Source organism: Strongylocentrotus purpuratus, unplaced genomic scaffold, assembly GCF_000002235.5.
Source record: "Strongylocentrotus purpuratus isolate Spur 01 unplaced genomic scaffold, Spur_5.0 spur5_scaffold_6, whole genome shotgun sequence".
In the NCBI taxonomy this organism is placed as follows: Eukaryota; Metazoa; Echinodermata; class Echinoidea; order Camarodonta; family Strongylocentrotidae; genus Strongylocentrotus; species Strongylocentrotus purpuratus.
This window is the reverse complement of record NW_022145612.1, coordinates 19,321,046-19,348,748: the sequence shown is the minus strand read 5'-3', so window position 1 is coordinate 19,348,748 and position 27,703 is coordinate 19,321,046. Positions and strand designations below refer to the sequence as shown.

The 27,703-nt window shown below is 37.2% G+C and overlaps 1 protein-coding gene across 1 annotated transcript; it reads right to left on the bottom strand.

Moving 5' to 3' along the window:
* Positions 1 to 814: 814 nt before the first annotated feature.
* On the bottom strand, positions 815 to 22,198 carry LOC581868 (gamma-tubulin complex component 6). Its single transcript, XM_030973237.1, has 29 exons — positions 22,130 to 22,198; positions 19,956 to 20,322; positions 19,323 to 19,465; positions 18,808 to 18,902; positions 18,300 to 18,390; positions 17,787 to 17,843; positions 16,793 to 16,954; positions 16,083 to 16,228; positions 15,406 to 15,613; positions 14,516 to 14,850; positions 13,955 to 14,140; positions 13,415 to 13,506; positions 12,932 to 13,071; positions 12,433 to 12,582; positions 11,746 to 11,827; positions 11,271 to 11,359; positions 10,833 to 10,948; positions 8,273 to 10,386; positions 7,838 to 7,921; positions 7,190 to 7,358; positions 6,456 to 6,597; positions 5,804 to 5,960; positions 5,432 to 5,469; positions 4,831 to 4,963; positions 4,339 to 4,393; positions 3,839 to 3,938; positions 3,327 to 3,388; positions 2,787 to 2,986; positions 815 to 2,280 (listed from the first exon to the last, which is right to left on the bottom strand). Exons 2-29 carry the CDS (start codon positions 20,290 to 20,292, stop codon positions 2,183 to 2,185), a joined length of 5,781 nt encoding a protein of 1,926 aa, XP_030829097.1. The 5' UTR covers positions 20,293 to 20,322; positions 22,130 to 22,198; the 3' UTR covers positions 815 to 2,182.
* Between the last annotated feature and the right edge of the window lie 5,505 nt (positions 22,199 to 27,703).

Below are 27,703 nucleotides of genomic sequence, written 5' to 3'. Positions count from 1 at the left end.
TGTTCTACTTTCCTTTCTCTAGAGTTTATACCATCAAGATTGAATTTGGCCTCCCCTCCCTAGATCTCCGCCAATTATCAAACGATTTTGGCGAAACTTTGCAAGTCTGTGTCCCATCATGGATTTTACAAGAATGCATAGTCAAATTTATGATATCTAGTTGTTGTTCTAAAATTTTGTCAGTAATTAATGATGTAAATATCCAATTTTTGTAACAGAATTCTCATTCCCCCCTCCCATTTATGGAGAGTGCATTCAACTTTGGCATGTTTGTAGCTTGTCATTGATCCAAAAGATAGCTCAGTCAATTTAATGACATGTATTGAAATTCCATACCTTTAATTGTAGTTAATTTTGCAAATATGCTAATTTTTCTTGAAATTCTGAATTTTCTCATTTTTATTACATCAGGGCAGAAATCTTTTTGTATTTTATTTTTGTTAATCTAGAAAAAATTCATTATAATCCACTATCAACTATATGAAAAATGTGAAATTATTTGTCCACTGACATTTTTTAAGATTGATTATTGCCCCCCCCCCCCCCAACTATCGAGGGTTAAAAACATTTGTAAAATGGACAAACTCACTGAATTGAAAGCTACATGAAACTCCACTTTGACATATAAGTAGTCACCCTCAACATAATTTTGTTATTTTGTCTACCATGATTTTCAAGATTTGAATAAACTTGACCTTGCAAAACAAAAATCATTGTGATGATCTGCCCCTATAACACCAAATTTGTTCCTTATAACCATTTTATCTACCTTACAAACTTCATCAAACAAAGAAACACACTAGCACAATAACAATTTTATAGAAATGCCCTCTTATTGAACATTTTAATTTTCAAGAAATCTGTCAAATATACACAAACATTTTTACACATCCATGTTATAAATTTACAAAACGTTATTTACATACACGTAAATACAGTACAGCAAAACAGTTTGTGATAAAGCAAGTATAAATCCAGAAAATATATGAACAGAATTTCAAACAATAAATAAGTCATACAAAAAGCAAATAAGAGTTTAGTAATTTTTTTCTTCAAAATTACTTCACAAGTACAGCCCATTTGATACAGTTATGAACTGAAAAGTCAACTTTTGAGATATTAGTTAAACTCACTTACTAGTAGAGTACATTACACATTCAAAAGGGCAAGAATCTTCAAGAAGATTACAAAAAATAAAGCAAACAAACAAACAAAAGAGCAATAAACTGTCGTTAAACAATCAATTTTTGTAGTATTTTAACGTCCAAAAAAAAAGTGCTATTCAATTTGTCAAAACATACATGTTGACAATCAGCCTAGAAGGTGATGAGAAGCAAGATAATATGGGTTGTAATAATGGAAGGGATTCCTTTGAAATTATTTCTCTAGTTATGCCAACTAAAATACTTGCCTTTTAGTATTAGAGATGATTTTCTTTTATTCTCAGTCAGATTAATAACTGATCTAATTATTTTCATAACAATGTCATAGTACTAAATAGTACCTCTTAATACTTGCATTGACAAATTCATTTAAATCTCAAATACAGTTGTTTATTAATCAATTTATTATTTTATTTATTTGTCGTTATGAATTTCAGAAGGGAAATCCATTGTCCTATTTGGAAATCATACATCAATATAGAATCAATCACAAAGATGTAAACGTTATTATGTCATACAAAACACTTCAGAATCTTCTTCCTTTCTGAATGGGTACACACATTCACTTACAATGAGAAGTGAAAACAAACATTAAAGCAAGTTACCTTTTGGGAAAAGTCGTTAAAAAGTCATTCGCACGATTGTATATGCAATATAATCTTGGGTTTTTGTAATTATAGGTAATTCTTACTTCAATGTTTTTAGAGAAGAAATCATGGCCTGTACATAGAAACATGATTGAGAGTCATGCATGATCTCATAGTCCAATTCAGATTCATCTCCTCCCTGGCTTAGAGACCATCATATTAACCCCACCATTTTCATTTAAAAGAAAGATGTAGAAAGACAGAGAGAAGAGGAGGTTGACTAAGCTGGAATCAGAACAAGGGGGCTAGGAGAAAGACAGAGGGGATGGTGGGAGAAGAGATAGACACAAAATTGAGAAGTAGACAGAGAAATGCAAACAGAAGACATAGAGAGTGGGGATGGAAGACTGATTTGATACAACTCCCATCTTCTCATGACTTGTGTTCTTGGTAGTAGTCATTGAAGTTGAGTCTCAGCATGAATTCTTCCAGATGAGGTTGGTAGCCACGGGTTACCAGCTTGGCGACAACTGAACAAAGACAAGAATCAAAATATCATTACTCACTGATCAGTTCGCAAGATCAGGAACAGATATATTTTCTTAATCTCTTCCCCAAATCTGATAACTCTTCTCAATGCATCTAGAAAATTTGAACACTCACTTATCAATGTCCATTCCAATTGCAAAAGAGTAAGTTCGTTATGAAATTGTTCTTAATGACAGACTAAGTGAATATGATAGGAAAAGAAATTAATACAAAACATATAATGATTATCAAAACAAAATAATACATAACATGATAATCTTACCTATAATACATGGATTCTAGGAGGAAATTTGCTACATACTTAATTCTACTCATCATACGTTTAAATGACATTTAAATCAAGGATCCACTGATTTCAGCTCAGAGTCTATAATACTGGTTTTAATAATTTCATTTTAGTTTCATTAGAAATTGTATAACTTTCTCCTCAGACACCCTCTCCTGAACAAAAACTCAACAACAAAAAACAAATCATCCCTTTCCTTACCTTTGTATAGGAATCCAGAGTACTCCTTGAATGCCATGTAAGACTTCTTGATGTTCCTGAAGCAGGGGTGAATGACCTGACCAGAGGAGGCATCCCAGGCCCATGGAGCCGATGTGAGCTGGGTACGAACCTTCAAGACTAGGCTTAGGATATCACAGATAATCTTCATCACTGGAGCGGCTTTCTTATTAAGAAGGCATCTAGAACGGGAAATTAATTGGAATTAATCAATTGATTATAAGTACATTTTTGAGCACATGGATTTGTAAAGTACGGTAACAATCAACATGGCAGGGCAAGTCTTACAAGGTAATGATGTTCTGTAAACTGATAATAGAGTATTATGACATTGAAAGGACTTGTCATCACGGCTCACAAGTTTAATAGCATTTTATGCTACAGCAACCTAGTTTGACAATCCAGGTTATTCAGGTGCTGGCAATTTAAAGAAAGATATATCCACACTTTCACTGATCTTCCACCACGAGTGTGTGTTATTAAAACTCAAAACATAAGCTGCATTCTACAATCTCGACTAACCTGAGAATAGCTTTGTTGAGGTAGAGTCCATGTTTCTCTCGGATATCATCAAGGTTATGCACCTGGGGAGAAAGAAAACATAATGAGCACACTTAATTGTAAACCATAACCGGTACATATGAAACTACTGATTTTCAATAGATAATGAAACATAAAACAATACTGACTCTATTATAAATAGAGTTCTTACATGACTTTGGAAGAATACTCTACACCGTTATAGAAAATTGTACAATCATGTAGTTCTTATTTTTAGTGTTTAAAAAAAAAAATTCATTACCAGCTAATAAAAAGTAACGAAACTATTAGCAAACATGTCCCATTGTGAAAAAAAAAGCAATCAGCTTTGTATTAAGTTCCAAACATTTGATCGGAACGCAAATTAGATTAAAGGGCATGTATTCCATGACAGCAAGAGGACCACATTCTTGATTTTGAATTCTTAATTTCAAAGCACTCTGCAATTGCTTGTTCCTTCGCGATTAATAAAATTCAGTCATCTTTCAACTTACATTTCCTTTGAGGTCTTTTTGGAACTCCTCCCAGCTGACATGAATGACTTGGTTGACCACATAGCCTTGCATCACGTTCACAAAATGCTGCATCTCGTGCCTACAATGATGACAAAAAACCCTTGTTAGACTGAAGACAGGACCTTTGCAATCGTGCAGCACTCCTCATAATATTAAACTTCCAACCATTTGCAGTATAAAGCTTATTATCAAAATGATCATCTACTGTACACTAGATGTATAATGTGTGGGATTTGGGGGCATCAAATATATATTTCGAAAAATGACAGGGTTTATGTAGTTGTGGTATATAGCCCTTACATAATTCATATGGCATACACGTAAACAAAAAGTTTCTAGGTTTTCTTAGTATGTAAGGAAATAATGTTTGTTGTACACAAAGGAAAGAAGAGAACAGACACATTTCCAAACAACTTGGTAGTGGCACCTACTGCTACTGTTAATACTGCTGCAACTACTTGGTACAATGGCTACAATACCTGAAAATCTGCAGTTGGTGATACTGTTGTGATCCACTGGCTTGATGAAACATTGCTGAATGAAAGGAAATTGGACAAAATTATGCACATTCAATCTTCTCTTTTCTTTACATGAATATAGAGAACTAGACATATAAAGGTCATACAACTGAATAACTCATGGTATCATAAATGTTTATTATGACACCTACATGGGTGCAAGCACATGACCAAATGCTAATGATCATTACTATACACTGAGATGAACACAACATTAACTCGTAGTGGAAGAACTTATCTTTTTCTGTGTTATGATATGCATGTACTAGATAATCAGAAAACTCTCTTGAAAGTATAACTCCCACAGGCATAGCATAAACTCTACAAAATGACTTATATGTAACTAGAAAGAAATACATTTATTTTTTGTAAAAAGTGTATTACCAAGCCCATTGAACACTAAACCACTGAACCACATAGAGTGCAAGAATATAAATTGATCAAATTGCTTACCACTGATCTTTAGTTGGTGATGGATATCTCTAAGAACCCAACCCGTTCGTTTGAGCTGGAGCAGGAATGAGAAGACCTTGTTGTATTTGGACAAGCATGTGTCTGTAATCACTATGTTGCTGGGCCACTCAACCTGTATGTCAGTAGCATGAAACAATGGAATAGATAACAAGCTATGCTACACCGATATCGGTCCATACAAAATTACAGTTTTAGCTCAATTTTCAGCATAATATGCATCTTGACAATCTATTTTCTCTCCAAATTAAATTTCACTAGATTTGTTTGAATGACATAATACTGACTTTACGCATTAAAGTTTCATTTCAATTCAACTGATCATGTCCAGTGGTCTAAAACTCAATTTGTAATCAAGAAATACAACTGTAGGGAAAATGACAGCATGAGAAATGGTATGCTCAATATATCAAACAAGCTTAACTCTCATCAACTATGCTGAGGCAATTATCTGCTAGCACATTTAGTAGGGCAGAGAATTAAAACAGATAATGTGACGAGCAACGGATTTGGTTATTAAAAATATCTACAGCACAATATTAAAAGAATAGAATATGTCATCTATTGCCATGGTATTACTTACATGATATCTTAGCTCAAGGCAGTCCAAAGTATCAATAGCTGGGGGAAAAAAGTACAGATTTTCAAATCAAATCAATAAATTCTTATGCAATCATACATGTACATTGATGGCCAAGAATGAAAAGTTCATATTTCAATTTACTCTAATATCTTTATTTATTTATTTATTCATTTATTTTTCTACATATGGGAAGGATCACCCTTTTCAGCTAAAAGCTGGTCTCCAAAGGGTTCCATATTGACATTACATCACGCTTGTATATATATATATATATATTTAAGTATAACCTCTCTTATTAAACCTACTTATGTACAAGCATGACAGACTAGCATCAATAAGATTGATATTCAGAGTATCTTCCTGTCTACTTACCATTTGGCTTGAAAACTGATGGATGCCATTTGAGAGCGAAGCTGAGATTATCAGCTTGCTGAGAGTCTGAGCTGGCAGAGAGTTGGATAGCTCTGGATAAGATCTGGTTGAGTGTAAGAGGGGATAGCAGCTCCTGGAGATGGACACATTGGGCCAGCTAAAAGGGCAAAAGAGAGAGAGAGAGAGAGAGAGAGAGAGATAGATTATGATCTCTGATTCCTAATGCTACCTTTCTGAATTCAATTTTGTATCCATCAAACAATGGAGTAATTAAAGGAATAAATAATAGCATCATTTGTTCAAATATTAACGGTTACTTTACGTAAGTAGGCTGGAGTTTTACTATATGTAAAGAGGATATAGTGACATAGCAATCATCCTTCAGTAAAGATAAAGAAATGTGATATTCTCTGAGAAACAAATGATTACAGGTTTGTCAAACAAACATCAACATGGATTAGTAAACTGCTAGGATTGCAAGAAACATACACAAAATATTGTAAGCATTCAAATTCTCTCACAGCAGGTGGATGTTGAATAATTCATAACAACTTTGAAAATATTTTACAAAGGATTCAAAAGATCTGCAGACATCATACATAATTTTTCTAAGTAAGGTATTCAAACTTTCAAACTAAACTTGCCGACTCACTTTATCAAAGATCTGATCACAGAGAGAATGTCCAAACTCCCCATCTTGGAGGAAGAGAAACCTTCTGAGAGCTGTAAAGTGCTTGTCAATACGGAGGTCGACCAGGAAGTAATCTAAGATGCTCTGGTTCACCAGCCAAACTCTGACAAAATAAGAAGTAACATAGAAAGGAAAAGTTTGAATGTTTCTCAATCTTGATTATAACAGCACCTGGTATACATACCTCGCTCATGCTTTAAAAGCAGACAGCTTACAATTTCTTCTTTTCATTCAATGTGACTGAGGAGTTTTAATCAAGAATTTAATTCTGATACAAAGGGATAAAATAAAATAAGAAAGCAAATCAAAGCTTACTAACAAAATGAAGGCATTCTGAGAAGAAAACACATAATGTACATTAATACATCATCTCTTTAACATGAACAGAGTAAGCTATGTTTCATTTGCTTTCTTATACAAATAAATGCCTCTAAACGTATCTATATTTATCCATAAACATACCATTGAATACTGCAGTTGGGATTATTCTACATATAATAAACAAATCGTTTTTATAAACAGACAAAACACCATCATTTCTCTGCACATGAGCTAGGAATACTGTATCTGTATGTTGAGCATATTTCATTCTTATGTTATTCTATCCACATTTCCTTCTTACTCTTTCTAACAGCGCATAGAGACATAATGTGATATGCACTGTATAAGTACGGTATATTATTATTATTACTTACTGAGCTCTGAGAGGGGCAGTGATGGATCTCTTGATGATGATAGGTAGAGGAAGAAGATCTGTAGCTTCGATATCTTCACTCTGTGATGCAAGTACACCATAGTCACCGATCTCGGACTTCAGAGGTTCAAAGCCAGTTCTGCCAAGCAAGTCAGAGTTGGGCAGGCCCTCTGGTAAAGGTGGAATAGAATCATGAATTCATAATGACATTGCATAAATACAGGTTTTCAATATAGCTTGACAACAGATTTTCCATGGAGATTGACAATTAAACAACCTTCAAAATATAGATAGATTTGAATGATTCTAATAAAAACTTGGTTGGTATATCTAAGAAATGACTTGTAATTCAACTAATGTAGCTTAGATAATCATGAGTGTCATAAAGTTTGATTAAAACATTTGGTAAAGGATATACAGTATAGAAGGAATGGTATGACACAAATAAACATTGTTTTGGAAGTGTTCAGAGTGGCACTCTCAGGGTGAATTCTACCATACAAATGACTTTTGTCTTAGAAAGAATTCTCAAAAGGACTCAATGAATAATGAATAATAAATCATATATATAAAAGAATATGAAAATATGCTAAGAATGATGTTGACTCCATTTCAGGTTTGAATCGTTGATACACCTAAAAATACTTACCAAACATATTGAAGTCAAACTCTGTGACTTCTCTGCCTTCGTCTGCCCATACAGTGACAGGCAACTCAATGGCTTCAACAGTATCTGCAAGATACACAAGTTGTGAGGGATGAAAATCATATGAAGTTTTCATATAATTTGAAATAAAACTCAACAAGCCACAAATTAAGGTTGAGAGGTCAAAATTACATTCCTCAAATCCACAATGCACCCTAGTTTAGTGTGACAACTTTACATATTCTAGATAAACTGAAATATAACATTATTTCAACTTTATATATTCTAGATAAGCTGAAATACCACTTTCTATCAACTTTACATATTCTAGATAAAACTGAAATATCACATTCTATCTACAAATCCACAAGGGAAGAGAAAATATCCATATGCTTTCACTTTCTCACACATTAGTCATGTTGGATATTAGATTCTCACCTTCTTCATTTTCAGGGAGAGTTTCTTTCAGAGGATACATTAGCTTCTGAGCTGAAGAGTCAGATGGATGGCCATGTTTCAAGATGCTGAAGACCACCCTCCCATCCTTCTGGACACTTAGACGCCCTTCTCCTGCACCACTTGGACTAACCGCAGAGGGGTACATGACACGCCCCAGTGAAGAGTCAGTGGCATGTCCATGGTCATGAGATCGATGTGGGACATCCTGAAGAGCTTCTGCTGTTTGGTCAGTCTCCGGACCTGCACCACCTGAACCACCTGCAGACTGGTACATGACACTCCCTAGTGACGAGTCAGTGGCATGTCCATGGGCATGAGATCGATGTGGGATATCCGCAAGAGCTCCTGCTGTTTGATCGGTCTCCGGTTCTGTTCTCTGAGGGGCTAGGGGACGTCTGTGAGGTACCCCTGGTAGGCCAGTGCTAGCTGAGGATGAGGATGAGGACGGCATTCCTTGGGCTTGCTGGGTGTCATACCCTGAATCGGATGTACGCACACCCTCAATAGATGCTCGACTACTTCTAGTAGATAGTACCGTTTCAGATTCTGCACCTGATATTACATCCTGCATGGCTGAATCTGAAGCATGACCATGGACATGTGGCCTTTGAGGAAGTCCTACAATATTGTTGTCATCTACACCGAGCTGTCCAATAGTACTGTGCTGTCCTAGAGCAGAGTCCGAGGCATGTCCATGAACACTCCTGGCATGGACACTTTCTGGTGGATGCTGAGAGGGCTCTCCTCCTGCACCTCCTACACCTTCTATGGAAGACTGTGATGGATGACCATGTATGTGTGACCTCTGTGGAAGCTTTTCAGTTGTACCATACGTCACATCGGATTCACCTTCCTGATCTTTTACTGATGCTGACACATGCCCATGCACTTGAGACCTATGTGGTACCCCAATTAATCTACCCGCCTCTTCTGTTGGGCTCTCCTGAATTTCTCCAAGATTTTGGATTGTAGAGTCTGTGGCATGACCATGCTGATGTGCCCTTTGAGGGAGACCAGGCACAGACACATCCTCAGCAGCAGCGACACCCGCACTATCCCGTCCAACTTTAAGAATAGAGTCTGAGGCATGCCCATGGTCATGTCTTCGTTGAAGTCCCAGATTAGAATTGTCCTCATCTAATGATGTTGCAGAAGGATGACCCTGTGCGTGTGCTCTATGTGCTAATCCTACAATTCTTCCATCAGCATCATCACTACCACTTTGGCTCTTGTCCTCACCAATGATATCATCTAGAATACTACCACCTCCTATCGTACCATGGGCAGCTCTTTCTACCTGTATAGCAGCATCTTGACTTGGTAAGGAAGAACCAATCTCCAACAGAACATCGTCCATTGCGGTATCTTTGGCTTGTTCTTCATCTGATTCCTGTAGAGTATCATCTCCATCAATCTGGTCTTTGGGTAAAAATTCTCTGATAGAGATTCCTTTTTTGGCCTTTTTCACTCTGGTCTCCTTAGATGACACCTCAGCAGATCCTCTATTCTGATCTCCTCTTATCAGAGCAAGAACTGGTTCGATCTCCTCATTCTCTTCTCCCCCCACATCCAATTCATCACCACGATCTTCGCCAATGTCAGCATCTTGTTGCTCTGACTCGTCCACAAAGTCCATTGAAACTTCTTGCACTTCAGTTTCTCCTTTAGCCGCATCCTCTGTTACTTCACCAGGAGCATTTATCTCATTTGCACTCTTTGTCTTAGTGTCATCTCCTGCGACGGGAACTGTTTCCTGTTCATCCGCAATTCCTGTTTCATCAGAGGATATTGCTGTTGACTTGATCTCACTTTCCCCTGCTGTTGCTGCTGTTGTCTTCGCATCGTCTGTGAGGTCTGAAAATCTCACAGAAGACTCTCCAGCCTCCTTGGTTTCACCAACATCCTTCCTAGCCAATGCCACTGATGATGGGGCTAGTGGAGCCTGGAGTTCCTGTTTTAGAGCCTCTTTGTCTTTCTGTAAGAACTCAATTCTTTCCTGATCCAGTTGTCTCCTTCGTATTCTCCAGAGAGCCCTCTGCTCCCTCATTGTGGCATCTTTGGCCAGTTCTGAATAGAATTGGATCACCTCCTCCCTGCAAGAGATAAGACGTGACAACATGAAATGAAATCTTTTGTATTAATAGCATGCATTCATGGTTAGACAAACAAGATCAAACCATGACTTAGATATATTTTGGATGATTACATCTGGCATGTCGCTCGTCCACAAAAGAAAGAAAGCAGAAACAAACACATAAAGAATCAAACAAACAAACAAACACACAAAGAGAGAAGGAAAGAAAGAAAGAAAGAAAGAAAGGTAGAAGAAAGGAAAGAAAGAGAGAGAGTAAACTTTAAGGCAAGTATAACAAAATACAACTTGTTATCAAAAGACGCACTTCAATCATAGTACCTCAATTTGTATCTAACAATACATGTAAGAATCTAATGTGTTTTGACAAGCTTAAAATCTAGGATTGTGCATTTGATGTGTCAGAGGATTAGAATACTGCTCCGACAAGCAGATGTGTATCCCTACCTTGCTTGTTTTTCTAGTTCACTTTCAGCTTCTTCTACAGCTAGCTGTCTTCTTGCCACCTCTTCCATCCTTTCTCTATCTTCTTCTCTTTCCTCTTCAAGCTCCTGACCACGCCTCTGCAAAGTAAACAAAATATGTCAAATTTTATTGGAAGAGACCGATCTCATTGTTTCATCACATTATTCTTCTCTGGAAATATGTCCCAAAGTACATATTTTCAAAAGGATGATTACTGGTAAAAGATAAACTTGCAAGTTACATTTATCACAAAATCATACCCCAAAAAATTAGATATCTTAATGATTCTACTGCACATAATCAGTCTTTCAATAAATTTGCTTCCACTTTAGTAAAAATATGTAACTGGGTTCATACAACACTGACAAAACAGAAAAAATCTGCTTGGTGATTTCCTGGAATGTGTCGTGTATCACTTACCAACAAATCTTTCTGCATTTGTTCTTTCAGCTCATTCAGTTCTTTTTTCTTTCTGGCACCAATAGCCTTACGCTTGTCCTTCATTTTTTCTGAAATGATAACAATGCATACAAAAAGGCATCTTGCATTAAATGATGTATTATGGAGGGTATTTCATGCTATGATTATTTTCACAACAATCACTTTAATGCAGAAATGGAATGAACGACAGCATTTAATTTGTTCTACTAAGAATGAATAGTGTTGGTGTGAGGAAAAGTTAACTACCAAGTCTTTTGCAGCTGTTGCCTTTCAAATATTAAAAATTATTAAATGGTATAATGAAAACCCTAGATGAACCTGTCAAAATACCTGGTTTGGGGACTCCTGCCATTTGACTACACAAAAAAAAAGTGGTTTCAAAATAATATCATATGATCAATCATAATGATTTCCTCACCCACTCCAAATGTGATTGCATAAATCTTCTACTTACCATTATGTTTTTGCTGTTCCTCGGCTGCAGTACGTCTGGCTGCTGCCAGCAGCTCAATCCTTGCTTCTTCTTCTTTCGTCTCCTATTCATGGAGAAAATAATAGCAATTCCAATAAAACCCGCCCATATTTCAAACTAATTTGTATTATAAGTGAGAAGCATTCTTGAAAGCAAGATTTTACACTCCAGATTGAATTTGCATAAAAGAGCCATCAATCTATATTTCTGACACAAAAATGAAATTTTATTACCTATTTTCAAATTAGGTTAAAGTTTTTGATAAAAACTAGAAAATTGTCTCATTCCTATCTGACTATATCACAAAACAATTCAGACTTTTCAGAATTTCACTTGTCCGAACCTTGCATCTTTCCTCTCTTAGACATCATTGTATCGGAACACACTTCACTTTTCCATATTGAAAACCGTTTAAAATTTACAGTCAACCAAATCTTGTAGGGCTGTATATTGTTTAACAATGGCTCCAAATAATGACTGCAGGGGCCTGTTTCATAAAACTTGTTATCTATAACAACTGCTAAATTTCTATGACAAATTTGCTCTCAGCCAATCAGATGCCTTGATTCAGTAGCTTATAACAGTAGCTTATAACTTGTTATTGATATCAAGTTTTATGAAACAGGGCCCAGATCCTTCACACGACCAGCATGCAATCCACATCCTCACCTTTTCTCTCCTGGATACGGTAAGCTGACCAGCTAAGACCTCCATGTACCTGACATAGGTCTTGGTCCTACTTGTCACCTGGTCCAGTTCCTCTGTAGAGAAGGTTAGCCCTACACAGGGTGGGTCCACTGTTGGGTTGCAGATGAAGTGCTGGGGATTATCAAGAGGAGACAATGTTGTTAACTATTCTAATTTGTATACAGGTGTTGGAGGTCCATTAGTATGTACATTGTACAATACTGTCCTGGGAGTTACTCCAAACTTTATGTTTGTCCTCAGACTCTTACCTTATGTTCTTCGGCAATATTAAGAGAAGGGAGACATTAAGTTAGGGTAGATATAAGATTGAAATATGAGAGGAGATTTGTTGGAATAAACTAAAGTAGGGAGAGATAAAAGAGAGATATGAAAAAAGAAGAGGAAGAAGAAAAGGAGAGAGAGAGAGAGAGAGAGAGAGAGAGAGAGGGGGGGATAAAAAGAGCAAGATATAATGGCTCACCTCTGGTGCACATTGCTTGAGAAGATTGATAGTTTTCCCACAGACATACATGTCACTAGATAGCTCCTGAAGGAACAATGGTACAGCACTCTTATTCTCTCCAGTCAATAAGGCATATCCGTGGGTCCAGTAGTGCTTGTCTGTAATCACACAATTGTGCAGAAATGTCATTGTAATGCTGCTGCTACTGAAGTAGAGGACGATGACAAAAGTTCTGCAAGGGATAATCTTTAACAGTACTCTACGCTCCAACTCCCAACTGTTATCAAAACCACTTCTACTCCAATTACTAAAAAGACTGATAATGCTACTTCAATCCCTTTTACTGATGCTTGTGAAGTCCGGGATGACTAAGACTCATATTTAACAAAAGTCAATTTGTCATTCTTATTGCTGTTATGTCGGCTGCATAATAAAACTATCCTCCAATGCTAATTTCTCTTTTTCTTACATAATGCATATGCAATCTGCATACATACATACCTCTATAGAAGAGGTACGTGTGGTTCGCTTGAATCATGAATTCTCCATAGGCATCACGGCATATTCCATGAAATACCCAGTCTTGAATAAACCTAAGATACACAATAAAAATAAAATAAAAATCAAGAAACATAGACAGGTTAGCTTTAAACTTAGTGGTGATTATTCAAACAATAATGCAACTTTACATTTAATATTACTAAGAGATAGGAAGCTGTATTTATCTAATTTACCTTATAATATCAATTATTTTAGCAAGCTCAACAATCCAGCTTTGGAATATTGTTTTAAGGACCTCTAGTCAAGTAAAAAAGAAAATCATTAAAAGATCAATTGCATTAAATTGATGTGCCAATATCACATATCAGCAAAATTAGTTACTTTTTTTTTTCTTCAATGGGAGCTCTTTTTAGCTGTGATATATGTGAGATTTTCACTGAGGTTATTTACTTTATGCCTTTTTCCAGAAAAGCTCTTTAGAAATTTCCAAACAGTTTCATTGGCTAAATTGCTCACTACTGAACATAAAGACTAACTCACATGAGATAAGGAGCACATGCACTCCTGAGGAGAGACAGCATGAGGCGATAGTTCTCTGTGCCTGTACAGTCTAGGGCTTCTTGGTAGAGCATGGATAAGAGCTGGATACCGATAGGTAGGGGGTCACTGAGCCCCCCTGGTTGGGTACCCTTCCTCCCATCACAACCACATAACCTGGCAAGATATCTGTCAAGCAAAGGACAACAGTCAATGAACAAGAAACTGAGGGAAGTATGAGGAAACATGATTAGGTGATGTAACATTCTGCTTGCAAAGATAGTTTTAAAAAACATGTAATATTGGCATAAAATCATTGTTTTTTTACATCAAACTTTAATACTCACAATATCCACAGAAGGATTCAGAAAAACACCAAATTCTTATGCAAATTTTGAACTAAAAATCTCATTCTCATAACAAAAATCTTGATATCTCATAATAAATATCATACAAATGGCATAGAACAACATACACTAATGCTTTCATTTTCAGATCGCCTTAAAGAAGACAACATGCTATGATATCCATGTATATCATTACTTTTATAGACACATTTCTCACCTCAACTGTGCCAACAGTCCACTAAACTTGGCCTTGATAACAAGCACCGTCACTCTCCTCTTCACCATCTCACCCGTAGCATCCCCTTCCAATCGGGACTGGGCAAGCAGCACTTGAGCATTGTAGTACTGAAGGTACCTTCTGACTGCCCCTAGGAAGGCCTGGAGCACCAGACCACCGGTATAGGTGGAGTTGGTGATGGGTTGTTGAGAGGTGTGCCACAGACGGGTGTAGTCGGTGCCTGCCTGGGCCAGCTCGGAGAGGAGCTGCTGGAGGCTCTCGGTTGTGGTCCCTGTCAGGCAGATCTGGGAGTTGACACCGAAGGACATTGCCTCCTTTTGTTTCAAGGAAAGAGGAACATGCCAAGTAAAGTTTATGTTAGGTTTCTAGAACTTCTTCATGTAACAACTACTAAGATACCTACTCTGTTTAACATTGCTATCTACGACATTTAGCGGTGGCAAATGAAGAGGCTGTTAAGTGTTATAAAAACCTAATTATACATTTGAAACATACTTATTGATAGACCTACAAAAGAGGAAAACAATTGGGTCTTATTTACCAAAGACAAAAGAGTTATTGATGTAACTCAAAGCTTACATCCATACCATATGAACGGACTAGAATGACTATGGGGTCTTTTATAAACTAGCAAACTTATGAAATCCTCAATATACATGAAAGTTACAAATACAAAGTGGGACATAGCTACTGCAAGGTGGCCCAGGTCTTTCAGTAGTCATCAAGTGTGTCCAAATGTTTCAACTTTAAATCTATATTGACCATGTCATAATTATTGGTCAATTGATGAGCAGTAATGTCATAAAGATGTGCAATACAAAACATCCCAAAGCATTGGATGGGCTAGTCAAAGTAGGATCTCCACTTACTTTGTTATACAGGAACACATCTGAAGGCAATCCTATCAAAACATTCCAGGTATGTTGGACCAAACGTTGTTGGTCTTTCAAGATGATTGGTGCAGGTTCAGTGGTAGGCTGGATAATGGCTGCTTCCTTGCATCTCAATTGATAGACCAGGTCTAGAGCTCCAGGGCCTGCTTCAGTTAGGTAGGGTCTTTCTGTAGGTCTTGGAAGACTGGTGGACCAGTGGGAAGACAAGGATACTATGTTATCATGATTAACTCCATGCTCCTTAGTTTTGGATTTTGGCATTGTCAATTGATTCAAAGGTGATAAAATCTAATAAGCATCAAGAAAACAACTTAGGGACAGATCAAAGAAAATATACAGCCAACCAAACATTATTCATACAAACCCCAAAATAGACCAGTACTCATTTTAGCCCAATGAATATGAAGCTTATGATATCTAGATTTTAAACCCTATAGAAAACCATGTTCAGTGAAGATAAAAACATTCCCCCCCCCCCCTGGTTACAACCATTAGATAAATGTACTAGTAGTTATCACAATTATTTACCAAATGCTAGACCTTTACTTTGGACTGGTGTTTCTGGTAGAACAATTGACCTCGTCATGCTAGCCATGTATTTTACCTACAATCTGGAGCAACAACAATAGAGATATCCATCACTGGCCACTCACTTTCCAATATTCTCCCATGTTCTATGTCTGTTAGGCTTGTAGCGGAGTGCTGCATCCCAGATATTCTCTTTCTCCGGTGTTGACAAGGCTGAGGTTATGGAACCCGAAATGGATTCATGGTATCCCTCATCATCTGATAAGGCAGACTGAGAAATAGAACAGATGGTTACAAAATCATATACTCTAAAGCTTTGCCATTCTTCATTTTGGTCCTAGCCCCACTTTGAGCACACTTATCTGTACTGAAATACACACACCAGTAAAACACAAAGCTTTTGAACTGTTTTTTTTTACAAGGAAACCTTCCTACAATAAATATATCTCTGCATCATATATAACACTTTGTTGTACACAGGGCCAACATATCTTATATCAATATGATGTCAAATACATGTATGTCAAACATATATCTTCAAATTCAAGAACACTTAGATCCTTACTGCCCATGACTGATGATAAAATAAATATTTGCAAACTGGACACTCTTAAATTCCACAAAACATGGGCATAATCCATATTTTGAGGCTCTGTTGCTCCTTCTATCCTTCTTCTTCTTTTTTTGTTTAGTAAGTGAAGGTATTCCAACACGATTCAATTTTAAAAGAGACAACATTTTTGAAAATTTTATAACTCAGAAATCAGTAAACAAAGTTCATACACATACACAGCAACACCGACAAACATAAATAATTGTAAGAACACATGTATACCTCTGCGAAGGCAGGTATTTTGATCCCCAGGAAGGCTGGGTTGGTTGTGTCTGGTAGCTCTGGTAGAGATAGCTTAGCATCAATGTGTTTTACATGACTATGAACAAGGCCACCAAAAAGGCTTTCTCTCAGTTTCCTCTCATATGCATTACCCATGAGGCTCTGAAAAAAATATTTAGAGTATTGTTGTCAATATTGCAATGTTGCAATTCCTTTTTATTTTAATTATTTTACATAACATTTCATGCATTTATTCACTAATTTTTAAAAACCATTAGATATCAACACAAGACCTGTTCTACCCTTAGTCTATTAACCACATTAATATATGTCATTGTTCATATGGTCGCTATCTAAGATCATGAGAAGTGGATTACAACAAGTAAAATAAATATTAAAACTTACATTACATGCATACTGTACATAAAGACCCCAGAAAATAGATTTATAACCAGAATGCTTATATTCAGATTGTGAACAAAATTTAGCCTTTTCATAAACATTGAAATCATTACAAAGTCTCTTTACTATAGAGTACTGAAGCTGTAATAAATAGATTTCAATACAAAATCACTGTTATTTTGCTCTGGTTCGTAATGTAAAGCTACGGTCACAGAGGTTCGTACGAACGATGCGTTCGTACGAATCTCTGTTTTTCCATTGTCTGAAAATTGTTCGTACGGCATTCGTAGCAGTTCATAATGGCATTTGTGACAGAGCCTTTATGAACCAGAGCAAAATAACAGTGATTTCCTACTGAAATAAATTTATTTGGATGGGCATATCTCAGCCAATACTCAACTTATTCAATTGGTTTTCAACATTTGGACATTATATTTTATGCTCTTTCGGAAAATGAAGTTCAAATTTTGATACTCTAAAAAATAATTTCTGATGACGTCACACTTGACCAATCTATGATCATCATCAAATTTTATTAACTGACATTCGTCATCTCTATAATTTTCCAACTAATAGCCTCTGAAACACTGACCTTGACTGCAAACAGTCTGTTACCACGCAGATCTTGGCCTGGCTCGGCTTCAAATATCTGATGAAAAATAGCAATATCATTGAATTAGCTTGAAGGAAGAAAAAAATATACACAGAATAGCATACAAACTGGAATCTTGCAAAACTGAAGAAGAAACCAAAGTTTTGCTCTAATTTTCGGTTTATTTTCTAGTGAAATTCACTTTTCTGTGTTATCATATGGTTTAAATTATGATACTACTGACCAGACATAGGGCTAATATAAAAATTCTTCAAAGTTTTTTGATGATCAAATATGTAATATTTATGAAAATGAGCCTACGTCAGAGATTTTATTGACATCAAACTATTCTTAATGTGGTCATACCCATTTAAGTCCTTGAGTAAGCCCCTGACCATAAACTTACCATTACCAGTACTTGCAATTTTGTAATGATATACCGTAAGTGTGATATTTATATGGGATGACAATAGATCAAAACGTTTAAAAGGTCCTATAGAAATGACAAGTTACCTTGTTATCTAGTAGACTATCATGACTGGACATCTCTGATATTCCACTGTCATTACCAAACTGACCAATGCTTGGACCTTCAAAAAGTTCCCTATAAAAAAAAACACACAAAATGAAGATACAAATACAATCCTTGTAGAAATGTTCAGTGAAATCAACTTTTGCAAGAGACAAATTTTTAAACAATAACAAAACTGACTGTTCAATGAATAAATACAAATATCCATAAATTAATTAGCTTAGGTCTAACATTGAAAATTAAGGCCAACTTGTATGAATTATATGAATAAAACAAAATTTTAGGTACCGGTACACGTCAATCTCATGAGGAAATTGAAAATTGACATTCAACTCGTTTGTTAATAAAGATCTACATAATTAACAAAACACAAAGTTGCATAGATTTAAAGCTATTTTGGAATATTTAATCTATCATCAAAAAAGTAGTTGCGGGCTAACTCCGTGTCTACAGTCTATATTGTTTATGATTATAAATACTACTCAGCACCTTGAATAGTGGATGTATGGCCGATGTTCATCACATCTAAGAACATGTTTGCCATCACCATGAAACCAGTCTCCTCCAGGTAAAGCAGCCATATCCTACAAACAAATGATCAATACAGTAGGAAAATCTTTTGGACAAGCTTTCATTGGTTAAAAAGAAGGGGGAAAATGAACTTCAGGACACCTGCATGCGTAATAAAGGAACAAAGATTAGAATATTCATCTCAATAGAAAAGTTGATCAGCTCTTGGCAAGGAAAGAACATATAAATAAGATGATAAGATTTACTCCATATTTTTCTTATATATTGCATAACAGGCATTTTAACCTGGCTATTTTTAGTTGATAACATTTGTACTTGTATGAAATGTAAAAAGCCGACTAGAGCTGTGATTCATACTTATATTTTCCAATAAAAATACCTTTATTATGGCTAATCATTATCGTTGCTATTATTTTATGTCTTATCATTATTATTATTATTATTTTACTTCAAAAACACTGAACTCCACATACCTCTTGGGATGTCAAACCAACTGAAGGTAGATTGTGTTTCTGGTGACCAACTGCAGACTTGTGAGAAGACTGCTTGGTTCCCGCTAGGGCCAGGAGAAACTGTATTACTCTCTCCAGGAATTCCATCTGGTCATTGTCTTCCTCTGTTCATGAAACAAAACACAGCAACATAATTTAAGCAAAATACTTCCTTCATAAGAGCAGAAACATGGAAGTATGATAAGATTCCACCTTGCATATCATGGGTGTGGCATGGATCATATAACATGACCTTGTATTTTTATATTGAATTTCACCCCTTTCATCACTGTCAGTGGTTTATACCATCCAAAACCTTATGTTGTATATTTTAGGAGCAGAATAGCTTGTCTTTGTATGTAAAATCCAAAACATGCTCATGAATTGTGAGGGGGTGATTTCATGTTAGTCTCCTTGAATTAAAAATATGAATAATACATAGTTTATATTTGCCTTGTGTATGGAGAACCTTTAAAAAGATCCAAGCTCAAACTCTATGTTAAGTTTAATAAATGTTGTGATGTACATTATACTGTCTATTTTTACCCTAATAGTGGTTGTACAGTAATTGCCAGTTTCCTGAAAACTTAAGGGGTGTAAGTGAAGGCTACTTACCGCTCAACTTTGAGAGACGATCTAGGATCAGCTCCATTTGCCGTGCTTCGTCAAACCTCCTTTGCGCTCTCAGCTTGAAAACGATGACAATGAGTTGTTCCCTGGGACAGCATCTCCTGGCCTTGGGTGTGGTTGAACAGCTGTGCTGCAGTGGTCCAGGGAGATTTCCCAAGAGTGCATTGAATAGTCTGGTCTGGAGCCTTTGACGAAACCTAGCTATATCCTCAGCATCTTCTCCCAGACGGACTGAATGGGAGGATCCCAACGTCTTGCTAAGAGCTGTCTGAACCAGCTTCTGGAGTAGTTGCTGGGGGGACGTGGAGTCACATGCAGCCATTTTGCAGAGTATTAAACAGAGCAAGATGATCTGTGTACGGACAGTAACAAAAATAAAATAATATGATAGCTTGTCAGACAGTCTTTGCTAACAATCCTAAATAATTTCAATATGAACACGACAACTTGAAATAAGTTAAGATTTTTTTGTTTTGTTCTACTCATCAGCTTCCATCTAATTCATCCAATCCAGAGCATTTGGTGTAAACTAAATCTCTTTCCATACAGTAACAAAGCCTTTGAACACATGTTTCATCACTGATTTCTCCACTTCAGGCCTCTTTTATCACACAGACACCCTGAAAATGTTATATCTACCGTAAGGTAGATGACTTCACACAGGCGCGCGCCCAACCGCAACCCACCATTGGTATGTACTTGTAATATGTGCAGCGGTTTGCCGTGAAACCTGTGAAAAAGTGTATACTAACATCATACTAAATGCACTTCAACACACAAAAGTGCAAAGTACTACACATAGGCCCAGGAAACGTCAAACACATCTCTGCCCTTGGAGATGATGTCCTTGAAGCTACATCAGAGGAGAAAGATCTCAGCATCCTCATTGATGACGAGCTAAAGTTCCATAACCATGTGGCATATGCTGTCAAGAAAGCCAACGGAGTACTCTCCTGTATCCATCACAGCTTTGAGTGCAGAGACAGGTCCACAATTCCAAAGCTGTACAAAGGCCTTGTCAGACCTCTCATAGATTACGGAGATTCCATATGGTACCCTCGCTTCAAGACAGACTCCAAAACCATAGAGAGGGTGCAGAAGAGAGCTACCAAAATGATTTATGACATCTGCAAACGTCCTTACATAGAGAGACTTCGGGCGCTCAACCTTCCCTCCCTCGAATATCGCAGACGGCGAGGCGACCTGATTCAGGTTTTCAAAATCATCCATGGACTTGAACGCATCCCAGTTGATACCTTCTTTGAACACTCGACTAGCAACACAAGATGCTCAACAAAGATTAGGCAGGATGCATTCAGCCAACGTGTCATCAATGACTGGAACACGCTTCCTGAAGAGGTAGTCACTGCTACCACGGTGAATGCCTTTAAAGCCAGACTGGATCGAGTATGGAAGGACAAGCGTTTCTGCTCCCCATATGAGTAGAATACCCGACGCAGAACTGAGCCAGACAAACTTACCAAGAAGACAACCAACTACGAGAAGGAAGAAAATGAAATTGAACTGGAAGCCCGACTGCTGAGAACACAGCATTCTTCCAGAATCTTGGGTAAAGGGTAAAGATCAACATTTATCCGAAAAATACTTCAAAAATAACAAGAAAATTGACACGAAACAGGTAATAAACATAACAACTTTTAACTCATGATCTTTATTTGGACATTTAGTGAATATTTACTTCATTTTGGGTATGTTTTAGTAGGGTATCTCCACGCCCGAGTTACGGGTCAAATTTCTGAACAAGCGCCATTTATTTGAGGTGTCATCAATTGTCACTAAATGACTAAAGACTGATTTTGAGTTAAATCAGTTGAGTTTTGTACAGTGGTGTTTGAAATGTTGAGAATCAATAGCACAGCTTTTAATACACAGCCAGATAGTAATGCAGTTATGTGTGTGCTAGAGGTCAATGCGGATTAGCATTGCCTTTGACTCTATGCTTTGCTGGAGTGGCTCGTGTATGGGCAAACATGAATAACATAGAATCCAGCGTGTGGGACAGGGACAGGTAGAAATGAATTTAATTAATTGATCAGAATATAGAGGCCTAATCTTCCTAAAAGATCATATCCAAAGATCCATTAACAATTTCATGAAGATTTTGTCTTCATTATTTACTGTTTATTTCTGAAACTTACCTAGATGTACCTAACGGCCAGCAGAAAAATTACGGAACAGTACAAACCGGCAACTAGAAAGGCGCTATGGGGCCCGTTCCTACAAACCGTCATAAGTCTAACTTCTTGACTAAATCAGCGTAAGTGAACAACTTGTCCGCTACGTGTTTCACCAAGCCCTCTTTGTCAAGATCAACGACAACATCCTGACTAAGGAGTTATGACACCTCTGACACCGTCGTATCTCTGTCATAACTATTTAGTCGATGGGCAGCGCCATCACATGTCATTTATTGGGTAGACTATGGCTGGCAAAAAAGGACAATAAATCCTCCAACTATGATTTTTCTACACATTCACTTAAACAGTGAATTATCGTTTTTTGTATTTGATAATCTCATGAAAATATGCCATGTTTGTATTTAAGGATTTTCCCACATAAATAAACTGATTATCCGCCTTTATTTCCACATTGTAAACTCGTCGAAGGGATATGTATTTTGCCATGGCAGGCAAGCCATAGTTTGAAGTGTATTCTTTAGTTTTCAGACCCATATTAATGTCGAGATGAATTTTATTTTCAATTATGCAAAGTGAATGGTTTAAACATATGTTTTAACGTTTGAAATATTGAAGTTTTGTAATTTTTATATTGTGCTGACGCCAAAAACATTGAACACAAATTTCATTACATCGTATTTTTTCAAAGAATAATATAAGGGTGTATTTTTATAAACTATCAAATGAAAATATTCGGGGGGTGCCCATCTCAACAACAAAACTGATTCACTGGTCATGTAATGAAAAACTCACAATTATATTTTACAAGTACTTCAATTGTTTAATCTACACAAATTTGGAAGTATATTGGATCTCTTATTTCTTGGTATCATTTTTAATCTTTTTTATTACTAATTCATTTAAATAATTGCATTTTCCCTAATATTAATTTTGTAATAATCTGGTGGTATTGCGACTAAGGCTAATTCTCGGCTCCTCTTCTCGCCGATAATATCGATCTCACGAGATACTAGCTAGTAAGCGCTTCGTGAAACGGTTTAGGAAGATCAGAGACATCTCCGTAGTTGGCGGATAAAGTTATGACTGTCTTGTCGTTGGTTTCTAGGAACGAGCCCATGTTTACTATGTGTAGCCTGTATTCAAGCGCAGAGCTGAGCTGAGTTATAAAGAAAAAAAAAAATAATAGGAGTTTTTTTCCCTTTCTTTTTTATATGGAGCCAGGCAGGCGCGGATCCACGGGGGGGGGGGGGGGGGGGGGGGAGGGCGTGTAGGGGGACCGACGGGCCCGGCCCCCCTCCCTTGGCCAAAAAAAAGTTTTAAAAAAGACAAAAAAGTGGGGGGGGGGGGAAAGATGGTAGGCCTACCACAATTTTACCTTTAAAAAAAAATAAGTTCTCTTCTTTACTCCCCCCCCCCCCCCGCTAATTCGCCGCTAAATATGTGACTGTGATTACACTACCAGGGATCGATTGATTGATGATAGAAATGATAATAAGTACAGGAAGAAGAAGAATGATATCAATATTTGTTTCTTTCTTTACGTGGTTCAAGATATTAATTAAGCAACATACTTTACAGCTAGGCGTGATGGTCTGAATATTAATTTCGAGCTAGCGAAGCGAGCCAGCAAAATTGTTAAGATTTGTGAGGTCCCAGTGCAACTTAAATTACATCTTAAGAAGACCCCCAAAACCCTGATGAGTATTAAGCACAATCTAATGAAGGAAGACTATAAAGTTTGTTTTATAAGTAACATAATTATAACATCTAAAAATGGGAGCGAGCTCTAGGGAAAGTTATAAAAAAGGGGCTCTAAGTCGCCTTGAATTAGGGGTGCATATATGAAGAAAGAAAAAGTAGTGTCGCTATTTCTTTTTTTACACCCAACATCCACCCCTGAGCCAGGTGGAGGGGGCCCGCCTTCTTCTTTTTTTCATGAAAAAAGGTTAAATGAACCTGTTTTTTAGGCCAGGGGAGGGGGTCCGAGCCCCCTAGATCCTATACTGGCATAGGCTGAGAAGGCCAAAAAATAATATTGATGAGTAATGATATTTTAAAAAAGAAATCTGTCAAGTAAAAATGGTACATGTCATTGTTTTGTACTATTCATCGAATTAGGAGGGTGTGTTATATAGCGCTAGGCTAACTCTCTTCTCCCTAAACAAAAAATAAATAAAAAGGGGGTCGGGTTGAGGCTCGAACTCACGACCTTCGCGTTAGTGACGCGACGCTCTGCCAACTGAGCTAACAGACCCTGAACTGAGAAGTGTGGACCTTGAACCAGAAAATCAGTGGTTATTAGAGGATTATGTTATAGATCAAGGACAACATCCTGACTAAGTAGTTATGACGCTTCCGACTCCGTCATAATGGCCCGAATTCACAAAGGAGGTTTGTCGACAAACCGAGGTTTATGTGCGTCATACGACGCGTTCGACGCGTTTTTACAAACCTTGATTTGTAAAAAAACAAAAGGTTTGTCGAAACAAAAGGAGGTTTTTCGACAAACCTGGGTTTGTCGACAAACCTCCTTTGTGAATTTGGGCCACAATCTCTGTCATAACTTTTTAGTCGATGGGTAGCGCCATCACATGTCATTTATTGGGTAGACTATGGCTAGCAACAAAAAAAGGGACGAGAAAACTTCCAGATGTGCCCTTTCTGCACATTCACTTAAACAGATTAATAATTATAGGAGTAATAAAAGAACAATAATAGGCCTTAATTGCGTAGTTCAACCACCTAAAAAGATTGAGTATAAACTATGATAAAGTTATTTTGACATCTGCTTTTCATCAAAGTTAAAGAAATTGAAAGAGGAAGAGCATTAGTGTTATTCAAAGGGATTCCCTCTTGCAAAATCAGCTTGAATCAGAACTCTATATGCCTCTCCCTCTCTATCTCTCTCTATCTCTCTCTCTCTCTCTCTCTCTCTCTCTCTCTCTCTCTCTCTCTCTTTCTCCCTCCCCATATAACGCCTCGATCTCTGCCTGTCTGGTTAACTTTGGACCAATGACAGTGAAACATCATATACAATTATCATGTAATGCAACAATATTACGTCACCTTATAAATAGAATGGGAGTGGGGAGGGGGGGGGGGGGGGGAGGGGGTCTGCAACAGAATTTCACCGGTATGGCTATCTATGAATATTGCATAAAGCTAGACGGCGAGACATGTATTGTATCATCGCCTCTTAAAAGAAAGAGTGTGAACCTTGATAAGATTTATTTACATAGCTGCTATTCATTAAACTCAAAGAATTTGAAAGAGGGAGAATATCAGTGCTATTCAAGGGGATTTCCCTCTTGCGAAATCAGCTTGAGTCAAAACTCTATATGCCTCTTTCTCTCTGTCTAGATTCAACCCCTCCATGCAACAAGAGATTCATTTGAATGAAAAATTAGTGATCCATGAATACCCCTTTTCACGTGTTCCAGATCTCCCCCAATAAACATAATTAATTGTCTTCAATCATCATCATCATAACGCAGTGCGGTGATATGAGAGGCGCCAATCGCGTGTACAAAGTTCAAGTCATTTTTATACATTGGCAACACTGGCGTACCTATGGGGGGGGGGCAGGGGGGGCAGAGTGCCCCCCCCTGACGGGCTCCAGGGGGAAAAAAGAAAAAGGGGAAAGAAAAGAAAAGAAAGGAAAGGAAAGAAAAAGAAAAAAGGAAAAGGGAAGAAAAAAGGAAAGAAAGAGAAAAAAGGAAAAAAAGGAAAGAAAAAAGGAAGAAGAAGAGAAAAGGAAGAAAAAGGGAAAAGAAAAGGAAAGGAATAAAAATGGGGAAATTTAAAAAAAAAAAAAGACCATGGCCGTACGCACCAGGGGGGGGGGGGGGCAGTTGACCCCAGATATTTTGAAAACGTACAATTTTTTTCCTGAAAATGTAGTGTAGGCCTATACCAAATCTTTCAATTCTACTTTTGAAAATGCAAAAGTATACCCTCATGACCAGTTTGGTCGCTCGAACTCCCTTCACTCCTTTTGCTTTTGAGATTCTTCAAAAACTTTTAACGCATCTTTCCCCCTCCCCCACCAGAAAAATATTCCGCATATACGGCCCTGAAAAATTAAAACAAATAAAAATTGGAAAATATAAGTGATGTAACAAATTCGAAACTCTTCGCTGGCGCGAACTGCTTGCTAGCCTATTTTGTATTAAATGTTTTCACTTGCTCGTCCCCCTGAAAAAAGAAAAGGATTAGTATTGCCTAGAATACAATTGTGCCTGCCCCGACGGGCCCCGACCTGCAACCATGGCAACAATAACACACAATATATGTACCAAATGTTACTAAAAGAGACTATTTCATTTTTCTCGCTCGCTACACTCGCTCGCGAATAAAATGAATAGACATTGCTTTGGAAACAATTGTGCCCATTTGCCTACCCTTGACCTGCAACAATATCATTAAAAATGGAAGAGTTTTTTCACCCTCTCGCCAAAAAGGAATTGAATCGCGTTAAACGCGATTGCGTCCATCCTGATCTGCACCAATAAAAACAAGTTTATTTATTAATTTCTATTAAAAGAGAATTTTTTTTTTTTTTGCTTGCTCGCTATGCTCGCTCGCCAAATGGAATTGACACCACTAACGTGCCCGCCCCAACCTGCAACAACCAGTTAATAATTATGTACCAAACGTTATTCAAAGAAGTTGTGGTGTGCTCGTGCTCGCCAAAACGGAATTAACATCACCTTAGACATGATTGTGTAAGCCCTGCCCTGCAACAAAAAAATCTGAAATTTATGAACCAATTATCATTACAAAAATTTTGCTCGCTCGCCAAAATAGAAATAACACCGCTTTTAATAATCACGTCCCTGACATGGAACAATGAACCCAAGTTTATATACCATATAAAAGAGAAGTGATTTTATTTGCTCGCTCGCTACGCTCGCTCGCCAAAATAGAAATAACACCGCTTTTAATAATCACGTCCCTGACATGGAACAATGAACCCGAGTTTTATGTACCATATTTTCCCTATAAAAGAGAAGTGATTTTTTTTTCACTCGCTAGCTCGTGGAATTATGTGCCCACCACTAACCTGCTACAATATCATTAAAAAGAGAAATGTAGGGGGTTGCCTGCCCGCCAAAATGGGATTGACATTGCCTTAAACACGATTGTGCCCGCCCCCTACCTGCAACAGTGAAACAAATTTTATATAGCAATTCATTGAGAGAAAGATGTATTTTCGCTCGCTAGCTAAAATGGGTATAAAATCACCCTAAACACATTATTGTTCCCGTGCCCTGCATGGGACAATTGAACCAAGTTTAAGTGGCAATTATTAAAAAAGAAGTGATTTTTTCTTGCTCGCTACACTCGTTTGCAAAAAAATGAAATTAACGTCGCTAACAAGTGAATGTTCCCACCCCCAACTTGCAACAATACTAGTTTATATACCAAACGTTACTTAAATTTTTTTTTGCTCGCTCGCTCGCCAGAAGTGAAAATTAGCATCGCCATTTTTGTTTGTTTCGGTCGCTTGCCCCCCCTGACGGAGTACCCCAGGTACGCCACTGATTGGCAACGGGTAATTTTTTTTTATTACAG

Coding starts and splice junctions, on each gene's coding strand:
- LOC581868 (XM_030973237.1), bottom strand. CDS start 20,292: ATGGCTGCATGTGACTCCACGTCCCCCCAGCAACTACTCCAGAAGCTG. Junction 16,955..17,786: donor ACAGACTGTTTGCAGTCAAG/GTCAGTGTTTCA, acceptor TATTTTTTTCAG/AGCCTCATGGGTAATGCATA. Junction 13,507..13,954: donor GCATGTGCTCCTTATCTCAT/GTGAGTTAGTCT, acceptor TGTGTATCTTAG/GTTTATTCAAGACTGGGTAT.